Consider the following 21,936-nt stretch of genomic DNA (forward strand, 5'->3'; position numbering starts at 1 on the left):
GAACCAGTTGCCCACTGAATTATTTCCGAACCAATTCGCCTTAGGGTCCTTCATAAAAGAGCGTGCCAATTCTTAAAAGGCCGGCAACGCACTCGAGAGCCCCCTAACATTGAGAGTGTTCATGGGCGACGGGATCACTTAACATTAGGTAAACCTCCTGCCCGTTCCCCCTATTCTACTTGCGCCTACCCTAACACTGTTTAAAAAAAATTATAAGTTTTTCTAAATTTATGTTCTAAAACGAAATAAAATTAAATAATACTTTATTACTGTACTTAGTTCAAGGAATCAGCTAAAAAATTATATACATTATGGGAAATTAAATGATATTAATTCATTCATTTTAAATTTGTTACGCTTCCGCTGTATCTTTTGATACAGATTTTGCTACAGACTAGCTTCTATTAAACTGTTCTTAGTGCTACCTATAAGCGGCTTTTGTGCGATGTAGACTATTTCTCAGGTGCGCTGCGACGTTTGTTTTGATAGCAAATCACGTTATTGTTGAAGCGAGTTGCTTCCCAACATAAACTACGTATTAATACAATTCTCATACATCAGTTGTTGTACGTATAAATGTAGAAAATATGATTTAGTTATACGTATACAAAAACTAATATTTATTAAAATATTGTATTTATCTGCGAATATGACGTAACGAAGGCGCATTTTGTTTAATTGTGATTGGTCAACAGGATAAACCAATCAAAGACACGCGACACGAAAACGATCCCGACAACTAACGTCTTTTGTATAACATTTTAGTTCCCGTTGATCGTTTTACTTGATTTCTTTTGACATTGTCCCATATTGACTTAAGTCGGATAAAAGGTCTGTATTTGTCTTGTCACGAATTGTCTTTCTGTATTGATGCTTTTTTTATTTTCAACCTTAAGCTATATTGTTGCTTTAAGAATAATTGAAAACCTCGGCAGCGTTAACATAAATAATATTAGCACTGTATTATTATTAAGTAATTTTTTTATTATATTTAGAATATCAAATACATGTTTTTTTTTACAAAAAACATATTATTTTTTTGGGTATCAAAGCAATATGGTAATAAACAGCATTTCATAATAATATTAAGTTTCATTATACAATGTAAAAGTGTGAGTAAAATAAAACTCATATATTTTCAAAGTAGACAACACAACAAAACATATAAATTAAGACACCCACTAAGACATAAATTTCCGACATGTCACAAAAACTTTTCACTGAACCTACCCATAAAATCTCAACGAAGCGGTGAAGTAAAATTAAAATGGCAACACTTTGTATTCAAATGTCAAGCTCTGTGATGAATTTTGAAAATGTATGAGTCTTATTTTTGTTTCTATTTAACTTTACTTGCCCTCTTTAAGAACGCTATTTAGGAAATTTGTATAAACATCCTCTGGTTTTTTATGTACGCCCAGTACTTCAAGCAAAATTAGATCTTAAATACATTGAAATAGAGAGGTACGCTTTATTAATTGTATTGAAACCCTATTATCTGTTGGCCTAGTGGCTCTATCGTGCGAATTCCATACCAAAGGTTCGACCCGCGGCTGTGCACCAATGCACAAACTTTCTTTCTATGTGCGTATTTAATATTCGTATGAGCGGTGAATAAAAACATCGTGAGGAAACCGACTTTCCTTAGTCTTAAAAAGTCGACGGCCTGCGTCAGGCATAGAAGGCTGATCAACAAATAATCATGAAACAGATACAAAAATCTGAGGCCCAGACCTAAAGGTTGTGGTGCCATTGATAAACACTATTCTTAAACTATCCTTTTTTATAGGCCCACAGGCGGCAGTTAGAACCGCACAGGATCGGAAACTCTCTAGTCTGTGCAGCGCCCGTTTGCCCTATTATCCTAACGCTCTCGAGTAATATAATACGTACGTACGTAATATTACCATGTCAAAAATATTAATGTTATGTCAATCTTAAAAAAATGTTTCATACTAACTGGAGCAGCTAATCGGTTATTTTATATTCACCGCCTAACTTACGTAATATCACGATCGTTTGTCCTCGCTTCAGCGTCAAAGTGTATAAACATTACACATTTTTGTATCTAATTTATTATTCTAATGTCAAAACTTTATAACATCCTGCCGAATAAAATGTTCGATGTTCAAATCAAAAAAAAAGCAAAAATTTCCCCTTGAGCTAATAAGCGAATAGTGTCAGATCATAAAACCAAAACATATTTGAATTTATGACTACGTCTAGACTTTTAACCTTTGACAAATTTAATTTGCTTTCATTAGAAAATATGAAATATGAGAGATAATTAAGCGACATTGTTAAAATTTTATTACATTATTTTAGAAAAAAGGCTTTTTGCAATTTAAATTTTACTTGGAAAAGAATAATTAATTTTAATAGATATTATTATATATTGCTTTTGTAATAAACAAACTTGATTATTTTCTATTAAATTGGCGTTACTACTATCTATTTTATTATATTATCGTATGTCTAAAATTTTATGTTTTGAAGATTTTACATTAATCTAGAAGCCATAAAACACTTTTTTTATTTAAAGTGATCAAACGTTTCTTTTAAACTAATTTAAGCCTGTCAAAGACCAATATGCTGCGAAAGCGCATCCGTACTGTGTACTCGCTTACAATACGACACAACGTTTTTGTATGGAATTTCGTTGTAGCTCTCTTAATATATTAATAATTTTCTTCTTATCAGGTCGCAATCTTGAATTGGTGTTTTGGATACCTTTAATTAATTGTAAAGATTTAGCGGGTAGATAATTAGATAGGATAACCATGTTCATGTATTTTACGCGTTGTTAAAATACTGTACTAATTTTTGAGTAGAGATTTCACGTGGAGTCTGTCAAAGCCAGCAACGCAATTGTGAGCCCTTTGTCATTGAGTGTCCATGGTACTTTAAAAATAAGTCAGTTTAGGCTTAACTCACTCATTTAGCCGATCAGATGTGTTAAAGCAATTCTATCCATAATCATTTGAAATATAAAAAAATAGATTTCAGAAAATACAGAGACTGCAAGTTGTTTTTTTTAAATTTAACACATCCTTAGTATTCGTAGCTTTAAAACTTAAAAAGTCTCAATACGAACATCTAAGTTCTCGGTGCATACTTACTCGTGCGTGATTTAAGCTAAAGCTAAAACATTTCAATAGAATGGACAGTGTTGTGCCAACTATAAAAAGCTCTTTTTCACCATTTTAGTATTGAGTACACGGTGTTAAAGGTGGTATTCCTATCACACATTACGTTTAATATATAAAAGCCTTTTACAAGGAGGGATATAAGCATTATTATTTTTCAATTATTGCGTAATGTTTATTAACAATTCTTCTACTAACATATTATTATTATTATTAGTATTTATTATTAATGATTGTAAAAAGTATTTTAACCAAGTAACTTAAATTATAATTTGTTTTTGGACCATAATTAAAAAAATATGTTTAACGGTTTACGTTGTGTGGTTTATTAATATTGTAAAGGACATATTTACCACGGAATAAATTTCATAAATATAGAATTTGTTAAAGTAAAATTCGTCGTCTTGTAACGTCTTTGTAAATATAAAACATAGGTTAAGAAATAATTTAGTCTTCAGATTTCTTCATGTAAAAATTTCATAATAAAAATTATACGCTTAAAAACATTTTCTGATCAAGAGAATTTTTCGGTTCAAAGATACTTTATTTCTCCAAGTATTACATTCACTTAGTGGAAAAGGTTAGAGTAGGTCTGTTATGTACATCATGGTATGAAATTATTTTAAAATTAGCTATATAAAATAAAATATTAGTTGCTAACAATATGTACAATATTTCTTATCTGTCTTCAAATCTGGAAATGTCAGCCTAGAGACTGACGTTTTAGACTGAAATTTACACTTCTGTTGGCAAACATTTAAAAATAAATATATCAAATTATCACAGTTACTATTAATCTTTTATATTTTGTTGTCGTTCTACCGATCTATAAACTTTGTATTGTCTACTTAAATATTTTGTTCTTTGTCATGTCACGTTTTGTTTTGCTTTTTATCTTTTTTTTATCAGTGAAACTTTTTGTGGATATATCCAATGCTTTAATTCTTATGTTTATATTTCTTTTCTGACTTCTACTTTTAGAGATGTATCTGTTTGTTTCCCAAATGAATAAATAAATAAAATAAAATAACATTTAACTAATGAAGCTAGCACTTCCTTAATATATATATACAATACCCAAGGGAGACCCCCTTGGGTATTGTATATTAGGCACAGAAGACTAGCATTTTTTTTAATTGACATATAAATCTGATCTGGTCAAGAATTTAAGCGCACTTTTTTAAAAGAATTATGTCACTAAATACTATAGCAACTATAACATAGTATAATTTATGATACGATACTAAATTTTAAAAATATGAAGATAGTTTTATTGTCTCCAGTTAATCGTTAAGAAAATATAAATTAATTTGGTTACCTAATTTAAATTTACACGTCGTTTAGTTCGTATCAGCGAAAGTAAAATTCAACTTTCAAGTACTTTGCAGTCATTCAAACGATGAAAATAGCGAGCTAGTTACTAGGGTTGAAATATGAGGGACGTGGAAGATTACGATAAGGCTTTTAGCTCAGTAAATCATAGGATTTCACGGTAGAGAACTGAGGCAAATTCAAGGATCTCAATTTGAATCCTCTTTGTGGCGTTTTTTGCTTTCAGTAATAAGTAATTTTACTAGACCACATTCTCTTATAAAAACAATTCCTTGCGTAGTTAATTCATTGAACTCATTTTGGCTTGTGCAAATTATAAGGAAATCACTAAGAAGAAGAATGCGTTACCATTCTTAGCGGTTAGGTTAGTGATTTATATTTTGAACTCTTAAAACTGTGGTTTTTGAATAAAACTATGCACTTACCAGCACAATATCCCTATTCAGTACGACTCTCTCAAATAACATCAAGTACCTTGATTCATTACTAGCTGATCCGGCTGATTAACTATCTACTATAATAAGAAATAGGGGTTGGTCGTATAGGGGTGACAGTTAAGGGTTGTATGTGCTTTATTATAAAAAAATAAAATAAAAACATTATGTCTACAAAATAAAATATATAATTTACGTGTGGACCATCCTTAACATTTAGGACGATGAGGAATAGATGTTGTCCGATTCTCGGATCTAACCGATATGCACACGAGCCCATCAGAGGAGTATAATTACAAACACCGAGACACGAGAATTTGATATATTAGATAAATGTATTTTATATTTTATATAAACAGCCAACATATATGAGGCATGTTTTACGAGACGTTTTGTTTTGTTGTTTACGCCTTTTTTCATTACTACTTGCTATGGTCCTGACACATCTCTATGAAAGTGAAAAAAAAAACCAAAACATTTACCATACATGTTCGTGGGCTATGGCTTCGTAGGTACTATGACCTTCTCAAGTAGTCATGCCTAAAACCTACCAAGTCTCACCCGACCCTATTTCACCATCCAAAGTTGCCTTATATATCCTACTGGTAAGCAGAAAAGTATTATATTTACAAAAAACCAACTAGATTTACAACAAATTTCATTAATTTTCAATAAAGTTACAATCGTTTTTGCAATATGAATATATGAATAAGTAATCAGTTTTCAATTTTTACACGCTCAACCTGCTATACCTAACGAAAATACAATTTACTTAGACTTCAAAGGAGCTTAATTTTTCCATTATTTAATACTCGATACAAAATGAGATCACGTTCGTGAACGTATGTTGAATCACAATGTTTTGACGATAAATTAGAGTAAGTAGTTTTGTTTTTACCACGGAATAAGAGACTATGAATTATAATGATTTATTTAGTATTAGTAAAAGTTTAATTGTTTTTTGAAACTTTTCACAATATGCAATAATAAATATATAAACAAATTAGCGCTACAACCTTTTTAGGTTTCATCAGTTGTCTCTTTCTGTTTCACAATTAGTCAATGTTATAGGCAAGTAGGTGATCAGCCTGCTATCCCTGACACACGCTGTCGACTTTTTGGGTTTAAGACGGTCTCCTCACAATTTTTTCTTTCCTTCACCGCTTATATGTACATATATGTTATGTATATATGTTACATTCACACATAGACAGAAAGTTCATTGATCCACATCCGGGGATCGAAGATATGACCTAGGTCGTCTAGAATGTTCTAAAGAAATAATACATTAATGAATATTATATAATAATACGCGTTGATTTATAAATATGTATATAAAAATATAACAATTTTAAAAGTTCTCAAGCATGCTTGTTGACTATCAATCCGTGCAAAGACAGTTTTCTAATTTTAAAACTTTTCTTTCGTCAAAGCATTTTACGATGTACTACTATAAAAAAAGACAGTCTAGATACCAAATACCGAGACTTAGATACGAACAAACTTGTATAAATACTAAACATATTTAACACAAAATTTAATGATCAAACGAAATCTTCATTGCTTTAAAAGTTACATTCCAATAAAACCTCGTTCAAACAAGTCCTAAGTTGTACTAAGCTTCTCCAAATTGTAAAATATTTCGAAACGTACGAACGGAAAGTATTGGAATTGTTTATATACTTCCAATTCCCTCCCGAAGGTACGTCGATACAAGAGTTAAAGAATTTTAAAGCTGCTCTTTAGGAAGTTGTTATAAAAACGAAACGGACTTCGGCAACCTCGCTCAAATCCTTAAAGAGTCCCTAACCGCCGTTCGGTCTTTTAGATGAAAAAAGGGCTTATGTTACGGGCGACAGTCAGCGTTATTTAAAAATATGATTAATAAATAAATAATATTTTTGATTTACAGTAACATTGAACTTAACATTAAATGTAACCAGTTATAAGACCTTTAAGCAAAATAATTGGTTGTCATGAAAGATACATTAAATTTAATTAAGATCAATTTTTGTTGTTGTTGTATCCACATATTTCCTTATGGATATCACACTGCGTATTAAACACATACCACACCTGGGTTGTATTGTGAATGTGTGTTTGAAAAATTTGTAGGGTTTTTATTAGGATTTCATTCTTATCGTAATGATATTATGCCTAATAATGTATTAATAATATAAATAAATAAATCATTTATTTGCAAGAAAGTGGTACTTTTAGACATTTATTACTAGGAAGACACAGCCTTTGATAGGGCTACTCAGTGTTTTGAGATGTAGTGACATGAATGATAAAATGTTAAAATTGTAGAAAAAAAACCAAAAGTCTTTAAAGTAATTAATGTATTCAATATTTGATTAAATTATGTGGCTCTTTCACAGACAAAAAAAAAATACTGTTTAATCGCGTTTGATTATAATTTCTATCATATAATATATAGTAAAACTCTATTTCACAATATTAATCATGGAAGATATAACAATCAAGAAAATAATAACATGATATTGACGCTGGATATTCGTGGTGGTTCCGATTATATTGTACGCTGTTTTAAAATTTCAAAACAACAGTATTGTACGGTTTAATGTAAATAAATAAGTTAACATTAAAACGATTTAATGTTAACTAATTTAATGTTCAATAAATTTTCGGTTTAATGTAAATAAATTAGTTAACATTAAAACGATTTAATGTTAACTAATTTAATGTTCAATAAATTTTATGAAATTGAAAGTTTTGTTCATAAGACTCTCCGAAGGTTTAGGTCGTCCACGTAAAACTAAGAAAACATGAAAGTGTACAATATTGCTTTGTACAAGTAGTGGTAACAACTTTATTTCAAAATATAATCGCCGTACGTACGTAACGTACGCCTTGTCTTATGTCATCAACATTATAAAATATGAGTGGATTCATTTGACCACAAAATAGGATATATTTTACATATGTATATATGTCTGAATTATAATAAATAAAAATACGAAATTGCACTATCATATTTTAACCAATAACCCAGGTTTAGGAACTACTAAAATTTATTTAAAATCAGTTTCAATTAAAGTCGATAACGTGTTGATCTCTGTCTGACGCAGAAACATATCTACTCTAATACGTTTTAATGCGTTCCACTCGTATACTTGAATTAGGTGCCTACAATAAAACTTATTTTACGTTATACGCTTTGTCCTGTAACTTGCGACGCGAATTACGAACTTTCTATGTAGACTTTGTTAGGATAGATACGAAGTCCCTACCTACATCTCCTGAAGTTGCTCGCTACAATTTGTTGAGATAACTTAGAGGCTTAATTAAGTATGCAATAGACACGAAAAGTTCTGAACACGGCTTGACGGTGACGTTGAGTTCGGTTATAAAAAGTTTCTCTAACTCCGCATACTGTACTGCATACAGAATGGTAGAGAATTACTTAGTCATTTTGTCAAGTAATTATGATATTTGTCATTGTGTTGTTTAAATCGATTGTAATAAATTGCAAGAGATGATTCAAGGTTAAATTCCCGGCAAAAAATCATTGTTTAAAAATAGTGATATCATTTGTCTGTTATTAGATTGCACAAATTTACTGCCTATTTAAGATGTAACAACTAGATACAACGAACTATGGATAGTAATAATCTGAAATAATAAAGCGTCCATATAAATGTTGAGTGTGGTATTTACTATAATCATTAAATAAATAGTTATTTACTACTATAGTAGACCCAAAGACAACGAAAGTAAATTGTCGGAACATTATTTTTTACGTAACTTAAATAATTGTTAATGATATTTATTAAACCAGTAGGTAGCGCTACAACCTTTCAGAGTCTGGGCCTCAGATTTCTTTATCTATTTCGTGATTTCATTATTCTAATGGGCTAGTAGCCTTCTGTGCCAGACACAAGCCGTCGAATTGTTAAGTCTAAAGCATGGCGGTTTCCACACGATGTTTTCCTTCACGGTACGAGCGAGTGTTAAATAAGAATCTGAAAGTTATTAGTTTGAAAGACGGGGTTCGAACCTATGACATCAGGAATGAGATTCGCAAACTGAATTCAATAGTTAAACACAAGCTCGGAGTCCACAAAGTAACACAAGATTATTATTTATGCATTTTATAAAATAAAAGTACCTATAATAATATAAAACACTCCAAAAACATTTATTTTCTTCTAAGCTTTATCTTTTTATTAATATTTTCCGATAATGTGGAGATAACTAAACCATTTGCTTTTTAAAAGGGTCTATTTTAACTAGGACAGTAGTCGATCTAATTAGAAAAATCGATGTTCAATTCTTCGGCTCATTTGGACCAATTTGTGTATTGTGACTTGCAAAATATATGTATTTGGAATACAGCATTTCGAAAATCGTCATTTAAAGAGATACCATCGTAGATTAATTAAACCCAACAAACCACGTTAAATTAAATTTCCCATATAACAAAGACCTCAATGCAATTGATTGTATGAGACGTTTTACATTGTCCTATTCAAAGCAAACCACAAATAAGGAATCGTAGAAACGCTGTAGAAATTGGATTTTCTTTGAGCTGAGACGCTTGCAAATTGTACTCATTGCTGGCATAAAAATATTCCTTTAATTTTCTTACATTTTTCTAAAATCTTTATGATTTGATCTCCTGTTAAATTTGTAAAACACCAAGGGAAGAACTGTAAGTTTTAGAAATTTGTAAATTTATTCACGTGCTCGTTACAAATATTAATTTAAATTATATGATTTAGCCTATTTATTACAATACAAACGCTACCGAGTTGCTCCACAACTTTTCTTTTGGCCTTAAATCTTATTAAACAGATTCTTGATTAAGGTTCTCTCTTAAGTAACACAGATAAGCCTTCTCTGCCTGCGAACACCGTTTTGTGCATGAGATTCAAAAACGAATCTAGGCGCATAAAATGAAATATATTGAAAAAAATACAACTTACATATCAAAAATACATTGTACTAAATCTCGTTTCTGAATAAATCTTGACCTTAGACGTGCCAGTTTTCTTACGAAAATTTAGCCTGCACATAGTAGAACAGTTAAGATTCGCTTCACATCAGTGGATCAAAGGCGCGATCTCTAGTCACACCTCTAGCCAATCGGCCATTGCTCAAAACTTCACACATTCTACATATTGTTTGACTTGACTTGTAAGGAGCAACATTTGTAATCTATGGTACATAATATCACTACAATTATTAAGCCTTTTTATTCATTTAGTGTTTAAAAAAATTAATTAATATTAATTCTCCATCACAAACCATTATTATACGGTTCTCATCCACTCAGAAGGTGAAAATGAAAGGACATTTTAGTGAAAAAGTAATATTTGAATTAAAATTGTTTTTTTTGTTACGTTAAGGCTATTCATAATATAAGGTTGTAAATTGTTAAATCCGGAAACCAAATATTGGGATGTTCTCGCCGTAGATTGTACTTTGTGAGATAATCAAAGTAAAAATACATAACCGCGATTTTAAAGCACTTTACTACGTAAAATTTAACTACTCATACCTGACAATCTCAACAAAAGTAAAATGAAATTTTTAAAGTGGTTTCACAAGCGCAGCTAAATGACATATTTATCGTGGAACGTCAGACGCAATGGGTACTCATGAGACACACTAAAATTGTCGCAGAAAATGCCTTGTTAAATACTAGATGGTATACGGAACTTTTGTTTTAAGCTGAAGGCTATTTTGCCTTTGTGTTATTTAAACACATGTGGTATCTATAAGTATATTGTGTTGAAGAGGAAACTTTTAATCAATTTATGTTCCAAGTTATAACTAGTGCAATTGAAGCTTTGAATTTTGAAGTTATACTTCTTTTAAGGCATTAGGGAAACAATATGAGAGTAAAATTATACAATGCGCGCGAACATCGTCTTAAAAAACCGACACCCTTAGCTATAGTCAAAATTTTAGTTTTATTGCAGTTATACTTCTATTGGCGCGTTAGGGAAATATAATAAGAGTAATAATAAGGCGGAAAATATTTTTTTTTCTTTGTTTTAAGAACAGTGTTGGCGTAGTGGCTTCAGCATGCGACTCAGAGACCAATGAATTTTCTTTCTAACTGCGCATTTAACATTTGCTCGAACGGTGAAGGAAAACATCGTGAGGAAACCGGCTTGCCTTAAACCCAAAAAATTGACGGCGTGCGTCAGGAACAGAAGGCTGATCACCTACTTGCCTATTCGATAAATAAATGATCATGAAACAGATACAGAAATCTGAGGCTCAGACCTAAAAAGGTTGTAGCGCCATTGATTTATTTTTTTATTTTTTAAGATCAGCGTCATATTTTTTTTTTAAATAAGAAAGATAATTCATTCAAAGTAACAATACTTTATTCATAATTATTAACCGCCAGTTGTGATTAATAATTATTAACATAATTAAATGTGCTTTGCTTTAGATATTATGTTGCTCATAATTTAGCGTTTTTTTTCTCAAAGTAAACTTTTAAAGACACTGAAGGTTATCTTGCCATTGAACATGTATAAATAAATCAGCCCAATCTGCCTGCTTGAGTGTAGTAAAAATATGTATAATGACAATGTAGATTGTTATAAATTAAAAAAAAATCTGAGAGAACATTTTGTGTTCACAGGCTATGAAGAGTTTCCCTCAAAAATTAATTTACACAATACTATATATCAAAAACACGTGTTACCTAAAAGGAAAGCTTAATGAACTCATAACGGCTGATTTAATATCAGACATTCAACTACATTAGCGATAAAGGGCGTGTACATTATGTCAATTTTAGTATAGAATTTAAATTTTTTGCCTAGCAGCGCTGGTAGTTTTGAAAACAGCGATTAAAGTTCTGGATTTGTGGAGATCCCAAGTTGTGACATCAGCGTTATTTTAAGAACTATATTGAAATTGCATACAAAATCGGGATCAGAATCACTGTTTAGTTTTAGGGCTGGTGTGAAAGCCCTTAGTACAAACTATTCGCATCATCGAACAGTTAACGTATTGGAATAATTAGGAGAATTGCTATTTGATCAGCCTATGGGCGAATGTAACAAAATAGTTACAGGAATAAGGACCTTGTAACATGGAAGGAACAGGCTATGGAACATTGATTAGAAGATTATAAGATAATATTATCTCAATATAAGACTTTAAAACTTCAGGCTTTCTCGAAACCTTTTCAAGTTCCTGTTACCATAAGGGGTACCATTTCCACAAAACCTTCCTAAATGTAAGATTTATCGACTTAACAGACGTAATTTTTTTATAAATTACATAGAAATAAAACCAGTCGTGTTACAGCCTTTTAGATCTGCGTATCAAATTTCTGTATCTGTTTTTCATGTTTTTTTAGGCAAGTAGGTGATCTGCCTTCTGTGGCTTACACACCGTCGACTTCTTGAGTATAAGACATGCCGGTTTTTTCACGATGTTTTACTTCACAATACGAGCCAGTGTACGCACATAGAAAGTCCATTGTTGCACAGCCGTGGATCAATACCTCAGGGATGAGAGTCAAGAAGCTAGGACAACACTGCTCACAATTTATTATAATATACAGAAAGATACCAACTATACCGTAGCTTATAAACAAATTTTACTTTCATATACTAGCTATGAGAAGGCTATAGATATTCGAGGAGTTTTCACGTCTGATTTTGGGTATTTTTAAACAAGGACAAACATCGCATTGTAGACTGATCCTTACATGAGATTGAATTTAGTTATTTACAAGCGAATATCATTTGCACTTGTATACGCACAGATTGCGTTATTAATTAACTATTCACAATATGGAAATTTTGTGATAACTTCTATATTGTGCGAACATATGAATATTTTGTCGAGAAACTATTAACGGTATTATATTGAAAGCTTTTACACATATTTAGGATATATTTTCCAGTGCTGAATGTCTTTTTTCGTTATTTATGTAATAGTCATAAAAGCACTGTAATATTTATGACGAATGCATACATAATAAGGCTAAGTCGTTCACTACTTGCTCTTTTCTACGGTGTATTAATGAGATATATAAGATATATAAATGTAAGGATGAAAAGGCACACATATATTTATACAAAACGAGAGAAGTAATGAGACTTCTACTATGATGATGTAGGTGAGGTGTATTGTACTAGAGGTGATTATTATTATATATGTATAATTACTGGAATAGACACTGTAAGCGTATTACATATTTCTTAGATTTATATATGTGAAATGATAATACAAAAATCCAGCCAAGGGATTTTCGAATTGATCTGTTCGGTAGTATAGATGAAACAGTCTGATTGCGAATCGTTCTTACTATAACTCATCTGTCTCATTTCTTTGCACCCTAGACACAATTTGGCAGAAAGAGACAAAGTAGTACTTCTGTTACTGCACATTCTTAATTAAATTTTCTAGTCTATTCTAGTGACTTCAGCGTGAGACTGACGTCCTTAAAAGTTGCAGGTTCAATTACCAGCTGTGCACCAATGAACTTTCTTTCTATGTGGGCATTTAACATTCGCTCGCACGGTGAAGGAAAACATTGTGAGGAAACCGGCTTGCATTAGACCCAAGAAGTCGACGGCATGCGTCAGGCACATATGGCTGATCACCTATTTGCCTATTAGATTAATAAATGATCATGAAGCAGATACAAAAATCTGTGGCCCAGACCTAAGAAGGTTGTAGCGCCATTGATTTTTTTAAATTAAACTTAGTGTATAACTATATAAAGATTGGATACGTACCTTATAAGTATTTTGATCCTGATCGGTAAATTTACCCAAGTATAAAATCGAATCGCCCTGAAACTCTATATTTTGTATAAAATCATCATCGAATACTTCTTCCAACTCCTCACAGTTCGCGTAAATTACTACTTTATTTGTTTCGATTCGAATAAAAACGTCAATCCAATCTGTATCGTTAATATTGTATGCAAACCGTCCTTGATTTATTATACCTTGTCCTTGTATGTATATTCTTATCATACCTTCTGATGAAATATCAAAGCATAGAGCTATGTTGGAGATACCATTTGTGATAATGGAAAAAATGCACCATGCTTTGTACTGTAAGTCTATTTTAATGATCACTTGGAAGTTGTACGGTATTGTAAGCGTTTTCAATGGTGGATCAAAATCTTTAACAGGCATCGCTATGGTGTCATTCGTCTTAATTTGAATTGCATCGAAGCCGTCTTTTCCGGTCACAAGGTCGAAAACATCGGTTGAATTTTTTAGGTCCCTAAAGTGCTTGAGTACATTGAATTCTTCTGTAATAAATAACATTATAATCTCATGAAAAATAAATTATAATAATAAAATTATAATTTCATTTATAAAACACATCTTGTTTTTTCAAAATATCAATTCACATATTTCAGGATCTTAAAAAAACTTAAATATTTTGATGTATGCGACCTCTGTTGTGTATTGTATTTTTAATATAATTATATTTCTCAAAGATAATGTTAATTATATGTAAATATTATAGCCACTTACCCAAATAAGAACTCACAGAATTGTTAAGCAAACCGCATATGACCATGTACCTATAAAACGAAATCGGAATTATATATAAGTTTTATACATTAGTAATATATAAAAATTACTTCTTTAACATGGAAACTTTTATTTTTTAACAAAAATATATAAAAAAATGGTTACAATTAAAATCGTTGTTAAAAGTAAATTTAATCACATTATTTAACCTCAATACTAATTTTAAACTTTAGAAACCGGATACGTGACTCTGAACATATGATTTCCATTTCCTTAACTGTGTTAAATTCCTCAAGTTGAACTAATTTACCTCCGTTAGAGATCTTTAGTCATGATTATCATGCACATTCATCATGTCATTATTCTTTATTAGATTATTATTATATATTATTACATACATATTATGAACCGGAATTCAGTTTCTAAGAAATGTTAAATATAAAACGTAAGCCCTTTTTAGGTTTGTAGAAGTTTGTAGGACCCTTATGTAATTGTATGGGATCTTATTTCATTGAGAAAATTGACACCTCAATAGTCATGATTGGTCCAAAGACAGATGGAAATACCTGCTTGAATTTGCTGCTTGCCAGCTGCAAGATCACGTATATCGTGCAATTAAAATGTATGTTTTTATGTATATTAATGGGAAAGTCTTTTTTTGCCAAGGTACCAGTTATATGGAAATATTCTTAGTGTTCTAATTTTAAATTTATCTGTATTTTATTTTGGTACTCGCTCGAAGACAACTTAAAGACATAATGCCAGACATAGACAACGAGTAGCTTTTTTTACAAATTTCTTGACTACACGTTATAGATATATGGACACTTGGTACTAACAAACTTTACTAAAGTACTAGTGTGTTTCGGTGATCCAATAAGGATTACATTATTGGAGTCGAATATTCCCTGGCCCAATAAGGAAAGCGCCTTGAATATGACAGTGTACATATTTAACACATATTAAATTAGATATTCATATGAGGTTTGATGAACGCTTCTATCGCGTAATTACCTTAGATAAATTGATGTAGTCTTATTATGCAAGTTATATAATATATAATAAGCAACTAATGTTAGTAGTTTTTTTAGGCAATTGAGTAATATCTGTAATGTTTAATTTAGTGTTAAATTTTAACTTAGAAAATGGTTTGATAACAATTTCATGTTTTTATATCACTGAAGATGATTGGTTGTCCTTTTATTCCAATAACCAGAGAATCGGTGTCCGTATTCCGGTTTTCAACAATTTGCTCGTTAAAAAACTTGCAAGCAAATTGTCTTTTATTATCCTCGCGTAATTTACCACCTACTGCACGTGTTCCTTGTAATGTATGTTTAAATGTAGTAAATAATCATAATAAGATACGCTACATAGTATTAGGAAAATTAATGATAATAAAACGTGACTGTGTAGATGTACCCTTAAAAATACTACCTTAATAACTAATAGAATGCAACAAGCTTCGTTGATATAAAGTTAAACCGAGTAAAACCTGTTTCGTCGCTAAAATATAGGCTTATTACTAAGTAACGGGTCTTTAATATCACTTACGCCAATCTGGTTCTTGTAATAACATCGTCAACCTCCTTTAAAAAATGAAATCTTGGGCCATTTCCATAAAATAGAGAGCTAAGCTAAGCTAATTTAGAATTATGTAGATTTTGTGGTAAAGGAGCTTTATTTACGTATTAAACATTTTTACGTACGCAGGAAAAATATTAGTAAATAAAACACAGTGGAGTGAAGTTGTCCCATTATATAGCGACATCTACAATCTACGGCTAGAAACAAATCGATTTCACTGATATTTAAAGTACACAGTAACGCTAAACAGTAACGCTAATTAATGGGGTGTAATGACAAACTTCTAATCTTTTAATGACTTAAAATGTTTTCTTTCCTGCTTTTTCGGACGCGTCACTTAAAACACAATAACAATTACGCCATGAAGTTGGAGAAATCCATGTAATATTAGTATATCTTTCGTGTTTTATTATAATATATAGTTCTATTTTCTGTTTTCATAATAACAAAAAAATCCGGATTAATAATAACCTAAATAGTGAGATCTAAAGATCCTTTGTGTACTCCGAGTGGGCAATTTGTTCATAAAAATGTTTCTTCAAAGGTTTCAAGAGCAGATGAAACTATCTAAGGTTGAATCAGGGTTCCAAGCCCAATCAAGGCTAGAATAAGAGCTTTCGCAATCATAGGTTATATGATTTTTGCAAAAAATATATATTTAACGCTGAGTTTTACGGCTAAAGTTTGTTACAGTGTAAGTATATAAATTAATTTTAAAAACCAAAAAATATTCCCTACATTAAATCAAAGTTTAATACACATATACACTAATAGAGTTGATGAGGAAATAGTGTGGATTAAATAGCTGTGTGCAAAACCTATATAATATAATATAATACATATCTACCGTTATTCATTTCCGAATTACTTATTTAAAGCTAAAAAAGGTGTCTCTTAAAATTTGTGTTAACGCATTCATGATTAGAATTTTGATTATCTTAGGATATGTGTAGTTTTCCATAATGTCTTTGTACACTTCAGTATATTGCCATGAAAACTGAATTGTCATGCTAATGTTGCCGATGTCTCCAAGGGCTTTCGCCGTGAAACAATTATGTATTTTAAAACATCTTAGAAAATTTTATTTTAATAAATTTTGCATAATAGACGTTATATCATCTGATAATAAAAGATAATATAAAAAATTATCAAATTATATGCAGAAAAATGCAATTTAAATAATGAAGAAACATTAAGATCGGGATAACAATGGAGCCTTTCAACGTGCACTGTATTGACTCGCTTTGCTTCTTGAACTGTATATTCAAGAAAACTAGAATGCTAAGAAATTTATTGTTATTTTATTCATAATATTTCCTTTTCTCTATCAGCCTTTACCTCATAAATATGAGGGATGAAAGACGCAATCAAGGAGAGTGCAAACCAGGAACTTATACGAAATAAGTGTGGAAATAATTACAGAAATGTCATAAATAAAATATTCGAACTTTACCGAAAATACATTGCAATTAATATGATTAATATATTCCGATTATTTATTAGAACAGTTTTAATCTAGTACCTAGTTGAGTGCTCGGTACCAAAAACGAAGGTTTCGCATTAAAACAACATCAAAAACCAAAAGTTCGATGTGCATCGTACCGATGAGGCGATTCAAAATAGTTTGTAATTAAATATATCCTGGCTTCCTTTTTCTCAGATGTAGTACTTACAAGTAACATTGCTTCGATGTCAAGCAACTCTAGCTACTAATGTATTTCTCAAATTATAGTCAAAGTAAAAATCGTTAAATATACGTGATAGCATGCCTATGTGTTCAACGTGACATGTGTTACTATTGACGATGTTTGCCTAATGATGTAATTAATAATCACTAACCATTGGATAAAAAAACCCCGCGACAATCGCACATTGTTTTACTAATCATAATTTCATTGCTCAATCGGAACTAACTAACTAACTAATCACACAGAAAGTTTGGTAACGTAAGAAAATCAGGCTGGTTATTCACAAAGAAACACTTATAATACATTCTAGATTTACATCTTTCTTGATCTATAACTTTGAGTTTAATAAAAATGATAAGCTGTAGATAAATCGATAACGAAAAGATCTTGTTTCGTTTTCCTTAAATCGTTTTGACTGTCTTCGGTTAATGAATGAATGGAATTAACGACAAAATGAGCTTACTTTGAATGAATAATTCAACAGCTTTTTGTAAAGTTTAGCTATTCTTATCTCGGGACTTGGAGAGTTGGTCGCTCTAATTGTTAAGTATTTTTAATTGATTTAAGCAAAACGAATGTAGGTTTAAATAAATTTTCATTATCTTTGTCTTATTTTGGATGAAAAAGTCTTGTCTTTTTTGACGTTAAGTTTTATGTTTTTAAGTATTTTCTCAATAAAAAAATGGGCATATTAAAATATATTGACAGGGTCGGATATATAAAATTTATAGAGTTTTTTTGTTATGTTATACATTTTTTTAAACATAAGTTTCATGAAACACAATTTATAAAGTCAATTTTGCATGATAAAAATATCAGCAGTAAATTGGGAGCATACAGAATCTTTGGAATAACGCCAAGCAAGACGCGTTCAGTGACAAATGCACTTTACGATTGTGTCGTTTGTGAAAACGTTCGCAATTTTAATTTTGCATGAGAATAACTTATGTTACTTTTGTATTTTATACTCGTTATTGTTTAATAAGCATGTACTCCAGGCCGACCTAATGCTGGCACTGGCTACGGCTACGGCAGCTTAACTGTATTTAGGCTGTCATGCAGAAATGGGAAAACTATTCATACACTTTGCTTCTTTTATTTTTATACAGAACTGGATAGACGTTTGGCCACAATCCCACCTCATGTTAAGTGAGACGAGGACTATTGGAGGGTATGCCTTTTCAGGAGATGCCTATTTAAGCGCCGATTTAATGATGATTTAACTCGCATTGATTGAGAGGACACGACCCGAGGATCATAACAGCTTTTCATGCCCATTCAAGGGACATGGGTATCGAGGTACAATGACAATTTAAGTGAGGTACAACTGTTTAAAAAATATATACTCATGGTCAGATGAGAGACTAATGAAAAGCACTTGTATTATATAGAACGATGTGTTAACCGTTTATAGCCGCTTTTAAAAATAATATAATTATAACCGATACATTCTTGATATTCTAGCACGCTTGCCTTTCAGTTCAAATAAACTTCCTTAAAAGTATTAACACTCAAAACAGTTGAATGTGAATTATTTGAAGCGGTATCACTTAGCAGAGCACTGTTCAGGTATGCGTGCGAACACAGAGGTTGTACCTTTGTTGGCTGCATAGTGTCTATATGTACTTTAATTGTGTGTGTGAGTGCAATTGAGACATACGGAGGAGACCCAATATGCCTATAAAAGATGGTTAATGAAAAGATATAGTAATGCGAGGCCAATATCCATTGCCAACTATCAAGTGCCAAGCGGTACTGGATGCATATTTGTATTACCAAGTGTTAGGCGTGACTGATAGAACAACATACATTTGATAAGGGATTAAACCAACACCTTTTTTATAGAACAGGGGGCAAACGGGCAGGACGTTCACCTGATGTTGAGCGATACCGCCGCCCATATAGTCTCAATGCACGAAAAAGGGCCTTTTAAGAAAAAGTATTTATCCTATCATAATCATCATCTAAATAGACGTACCTTATTATGATATTAACATTTTTTTTAAAAGCATATGAAACTTGTTGAATTGGCTTTCGAAATTTAGATGTCATTTAATAGGTGTTTGTTTTTTCTTGTATGTCTGTATGTATAGTTCAGATCAGGAACTCAATTTATTGTTAACCGGATAACAAGAAGTAATCGAATGATACTTTTTGTTACGGGACGAACTTGTAAGAAAAATATCAGTGATACCGTCTACCTCATACTATACAAGGGTGTTTCGACTCAAAATAGATTATTGGAATTTCGTATTCTTGAGACTAAATCTAGGTCAGCTTAGAAAGTGTCATTGGGACGTCGGGAAATCTCCAAAGAGAGCGTGTCAACATTTACGACACTCGGCCTCCGAAGAGTGCCATCACTTTTAACCTCCTTATTGCATTGAAACAAGGTTCATTCTAGATGACATAGAAATTTGGCTCAGAATGGCACTGCAAGATTGATAGTACGGTGAATGAACTTGGCAAATATACTGAATTTAGCTGATAAGCAAAATGGCAGGTTTCTATATTTAAGTCTCAAATTATCCAGTAATAAAACTTTATATTTGCTAATTCTTAATATTTAGTGACATTAAAATAAGTGAGATAATACTATAAAAGAAACTGAATTTTCATTTAGTGAAACTATCAAAGATTGACGTTTATTGTGAAAAACAAATGAATTAAGACAACTTCTTTTAATATTAAATAATAAGTTACATACCTCGATACATCATTGATTTATGAATAACTGATTTAGAGGAAAAAAGGCACACAATTTTCTTAGGGATAAGATATTTATCTTATATATAGGCATTTGCCTAGACTGATAACGGGAAAGGTTAGTTACAAAGAATATTCTCTATTTCTATTGACAGTACACTTTATTGCACTAAATCAATATTTTTAAAATATTTAACTAATATATAATTCAAAATAAAGATACTAGATCACTAGCTACTATGCGATATATTTAGTCGTGTATTTTAATTTTTCATTATTATTTAATAAATGTACATTAGTAAATAATTGACGTTATTTTTATTGCGTAAAGTAACATTTGAATTTTTAAATATGTTGTCTCTTGTACATATTTACTTTTAGTTTTCTTGGCAACGCGCCTACTTCAGGGGAATCCATAATACAATATACATATATATTGGGAGTACATAGTATTTTCTTTACGGCGGTAGTCTCTAATCTCTGACATCACGTGTCGGTGACCTCTTGATAGCGTTTATCTATATTTATCCTATTAAATTCTGTAATGTCTCGTTAATTGTTGTAACGGCACTTAAACACATTAACATGGTTTTCTCATACATAATAATTTGAAAATCAATAAAAATATACAAATGTGCCTATTTGTAGAAACTGTTTACAAGACAAGCGGATCTAGTTTGTCACTCGTCCTAATGACTCCACTGCAGCAAGCAATTTGCCTAAGAATAATAATGTTAAAAGCAAAAAATAGATAGCAATACAATATAATAAGCTATTATTTAGATCTATCTTTAGTACCTTTAGCTTAATAGTGTTTTGGCTTGTGCTAGAATATTTGCAATACTAAAAGGGCACTTGTCCCCTATTTATTTCTGAATGAAAATTTACAGTAGATAGAAATAACTGTATAGTTTTTGAAAGAATGAAGATACAAACTTGGTTTTTATGTATGCTATTGAGAATGTACATGACAACATAATCCATATGAAAAAGTTGCATATTTCTCTGTGAATGCTTAAAAACAGCCATAAAAATATCATGGACAAGTTACCTTTTAGTAATTAGGTATGTATTACCATGGACATGTGCTCTTTTACCACTTAAATAGTAATCAATCTAAGTAATATTTATATAAAATCAAACACAAAGTTAATCAAAAAAGTTATAATGTTTTCGTTAACCATCTATAGTTATCACCTATTAGTTTTATTCTAGTATAATTCTTCTTATTCTAGTTTTATTCTTATTATTCTACAGGCCAATTATAAATGCTATTCCAAAATGACAGGTATTCTTCTGGACAAGTGCCGTTTTAGTATTTAGTTAAAATAGACAAGTCGCTTACTGTTCGTGTAAAGGGCGGACAAGTGCTGTTTCGACAGAAAACGGTGTAGATATGTGTTGACTAGTGATTAAAGCATTAAAAAAAATTGGATTAAAATGTGACATGTGCCTTTTTAGTATTTAGACATTCACATAAAAGATAAAAAAACTTTGATAATATTCCTGACTCCATCATTAAGATCGGTTCATAAAGATGGAGCAG

General features: G+C 31.1%; 1 protein-coding gene across 5 annotated transcripts in view; it reads right to left on the reverse strand.

Moving 5' to 3' along the window:
- The window catches only part of LOC123709647 (collagen alpha-1(XVIII) chain-like), a 57,788-nt gene that overhangs the window by 23,065 nt on the left and 12,787 nt on the right, over positions 1-21,936 (reverse strand). For all 5 annotated transcript variants that reach the window (XM_045661115.1, XM_045661111.1, XM_045661116.1 and 2 more), the window contains exons 2-3: positions 14,410-14,459; positions 13,654-14,180 (exon numbers count right to left, since the gene is read on the reverse strand). In XM_045661115.1, coding sequence (XP_045517071.1) covers positions 13,654-14,180; positions 14,410-14,459 — 577 coding nt within the window. The remainder of the gene's footprint in view (positions 1-13,653; positions 14,181-14,409; positions 14,460-21,936) is intronic.

Source organism: Pieris brassicae, chromosome 5, assembly GCF_905147105.1.
Source record: "Pieris brassicae chromosome 5, ilPieBrab1.1, whole genome shotgun sequence".
NCBI lineage: Eukaryota > Metazoa > Arthropoda > Insecta > Lepidoptera > Pieridae > Pieris > Pieris brassicae.